General features: G+C 33.6%; 1 protein-coding gene across 1 annotated transcript; it reads left to right on the top strand.

Annotated features, from left to right (window-relative positions):
• The first annotated feature begins 25 nt into the window (after window positions 1-25).
• On the top strand, window positions 26-707 carry LOC111027810 (ATP-dependent DNA helicase PIF1-like). Its single transcript, XM_022306259.1, has one exon. It carries the CDS (start codon window positions 65-67, stop codon window positions 644-646), a length of 582 nt encoding a protein of 193 aa, XP_022161951.1. The 5' UTR covers window positions 26-64; the 3' UTR covers window positions 647-707.
• The last annotated feature ends 2,368 nt before the right edge of the window (window positions 708-3,075 follow it).

Genomic DNA, 3,075 nt, shown 5'->3' with positions numbered 1-3,075 from the left:
GGACGAATCGCCAATGTCACCGGGAACACAGCTCACGGTGGTCGATCGCTTGCTCAGGGACGTCATGGGAACACAAACGCCGTTCGGCGGCAAACCGATCCTGTTCGCGGGCGACTTCATACAGATATTACCCGTCGTCCGCAGGGGGACAAGAAGCTCCATAGTTTTGGCGTCAATCAAACACATCTCTTTGTGGAGGAATACGGAGAAGTTTGAACTCACGCAAAACATGCGCGCCGGTAACGACGCGGACTTCGCGAATTGGTTACTGAGGCTAGGCAACGGTCAACTACCCGAGGTCGACCATTCTCGGGACACGGTCAACATCCCCAGGTACATGGTCTGTGATGTTGATGATTTAATTGATTTTGTTTATCCGCAACAAATGTCGTTGGCTGACGTCGACGACTTTGCTCCGAAAATTATTCTTTGTCCCAAGAACGAGGAATGCCGTACAATCAATCGCCAAGTGCTTCAACGAGTGGTGGGGGCCGAAAGGACCTACTACGGCATAGACACGGTGGTGGCTGACGACCCGGACGAGGTCGCCAACTATCTTACTGAGTTCCTCAACTCTTTGGAATTGAACGGTCTACCGCCGTACGCATTGACCCTCAAAGTCGGTGCCATAGTCATGTGGGCGTAGGACGTTTGCGCATCGCTATTGTTACGAATTACCTTTTTTATAGGCCGTTTGCGCATCGCTATTGTTAAAAAAGACATAGGGTGTTTAAGTGTTTTTCTATAACAATACAATTATATATTGCATTATAATTTTTATAAATTACGTATGTTATCAATAATATTACAAAACTATAAATGTATACAAAAATAATCGTCAATATTCATATTCAGTTATATTCCGCTTTACAAAAATAAAAAAAATAAAATATTTTTGGACGTATACTATCATAATATTGATATATTTTTATAAATTACGTATATTATGTTCTTCTAATGAGAATTATAGTATTTTTTAAATAAGTTTAAACCTATGTCCCATTATTTTTAAAAATTGTTGTCGATTTATTTCCCCACTTGTGTACATAAAATAATTTTCGTTTACGAATTGTATATTTTTTATTTCCTTTGTTCGTAAACGGGTTGACTCTTCATTTATTTTAATATTTGTTTCTACTTGAATTTCTTTTAAAACTTCAAGGACCTAAAATTAAAATACAATTTAAATAAAAAAATAAGGTTAGTAAGCTAAAAATTTGATCTTACTTTCCATACAGATGGATGTGCTGAATAAAATTGTTCATTATAATGCCTATGAAATGATTCTGGTCCATTTGTCGTCTTTGGTATACTCGAAGGTGCTTCAGCCCACATTTCAGGAGGAAACAAACAATTTTCTTCAATATAATTTTTAAGAACATAATCAGAAAACTCAAATGCAGTTTCAGATGGTGCAATTTCAATCAGTTCACAAAATGCTTCTGATACTTCTGCAAAAGGTAAAAATGAAAGCCCAAAAAACATTTTCAACCATTTTCCTGTCTCTGATTCACTATCATTGTACTCATTTCTAAGAGTAGGGAAATCTTGGTTTAATTTTCTATACCAGGATTGGCCAAGATGAAATTTGCAACCTAATATTTTGCATTCTGGAAAAACATTTTTAATTGCAATATGTGCGCTTATTTCTAAATCGGTTCTTATTAAATCAGGCCTAAATGACAAATTAAATGAATCACACAATTTGGTTAAAAAGTACCACATCTTAGTATATTATTCTGTACTTTTCCCGTTTAATAAAAATTATACTAACGGTAAATACATATTATTTTTGTAAACATGTATAGTATACATTTGATAAAAAAATTTTGGGCAATAGTTAAATGTGCCATCAGCATAAACTGGAAGAGAAGTGCACAAACATTGTATTGTTTTACAAGTTATAGCAACAATCGAATTATCTTCGTGTACGAAAACGAATCTTTCTAGTTTGAAAGTTTGAATTTCTGTTTGTCTAACTGATAGTTGTTGCACTGCGTCTTCAATAGACTTGGGGAGAACTGGTTGACTTTTTCTTCGTTGCCTATAGATATGTCGTCTAAAATTAGATATATCATTCATACCCACAACTTCTGATTCCGCAATTGCCCTTCGAACAAGTTTATTAGGTCTAACAGTTGGGTCTTCAATTGCTTTCCTCTTAAGCACATCAATCTAAAAATTTTATTTTAAATTATATTTACGTAAATTAGTTTACGTAAATATTTTTTTTCTGTATATAATATTATGTCAAACTTACTTTCAATTTTTCGATATCACTAGGTGAAAGAGAATTATGATTATGAATGCCACGGGATTCTAAGAGTACTGGTCTATCGTCAGTTTTCACAGAAGCATAACACGTTTTTTTTGGACATTTCCATATTATATCACCTTTGTTCAGTGTGTTACATTTGGTGTATTTTTATTCGTGTACTATTATTGCTGGAGCACCTCTCTTCGATTGTACCACGTGTAATGTAGTCATTTTATAATTTATTACAAAATATTTAAATGACCGTTAATATGAATAAAATTTCAGACTGATAATATTTATTAATGATAAGCTAACAGAAAGCTAACCTAACAAACCAAAAACTACGATTTTCGTATAAATCTACAACCGTGGTTCTTAAACTTGTACGACTGATAAATTATCAGTGATTAATATTATCATAATATGTTATATAATGTTATCGGTATATCTATTATAGTACTGGGGTCAGTCAAGTCAATCGCGATCGACTTATTCCATCGTTATAAAAATTAATTTTACCATTATCGGTCGATAACGTGATAAACAATCGGACAATTTTTTTTTACTTTTTCTCGTGTATTATTAAAATATTACATTAAAATTATTACTATTATTATTATTATTATTACTGTCGGCAACCTCTGCTATTATAGTAGGTAGGTTAGGTACCTTTATATTGTTAAAATGCGCGATGCGCAAACGACCAACCAAATTTATTACCTGTAGTACTAATGATGCGCAAACGACAAACTCCGACAAATTTACCACACAACGTTACAATGTGTAAGATAATTTGAAAAACATCAAATTAAATTAAG

The sequence above is a fragment of the Myzus persicae genome, unplaced genomic scaffold, assembly GCF_001856785.1.
Source record: "Myzus persicae strain clone G006 unplaced genomic scaffold, MPER_G0061.0, whole genome shotgun sequence".
In the NCBI taxonomy this organism is placed as follows: domain Eukaryota; kingdom Metazoa; phylum Arthropoda; class Insecta; order Hemiptera; family Aphididae; genus Myzus; species Myzus persicae.
Note: the sequence above shows the minus strand (reverse complement) of the source record. Positions and strands in the feature narration are given on the sequence as shown.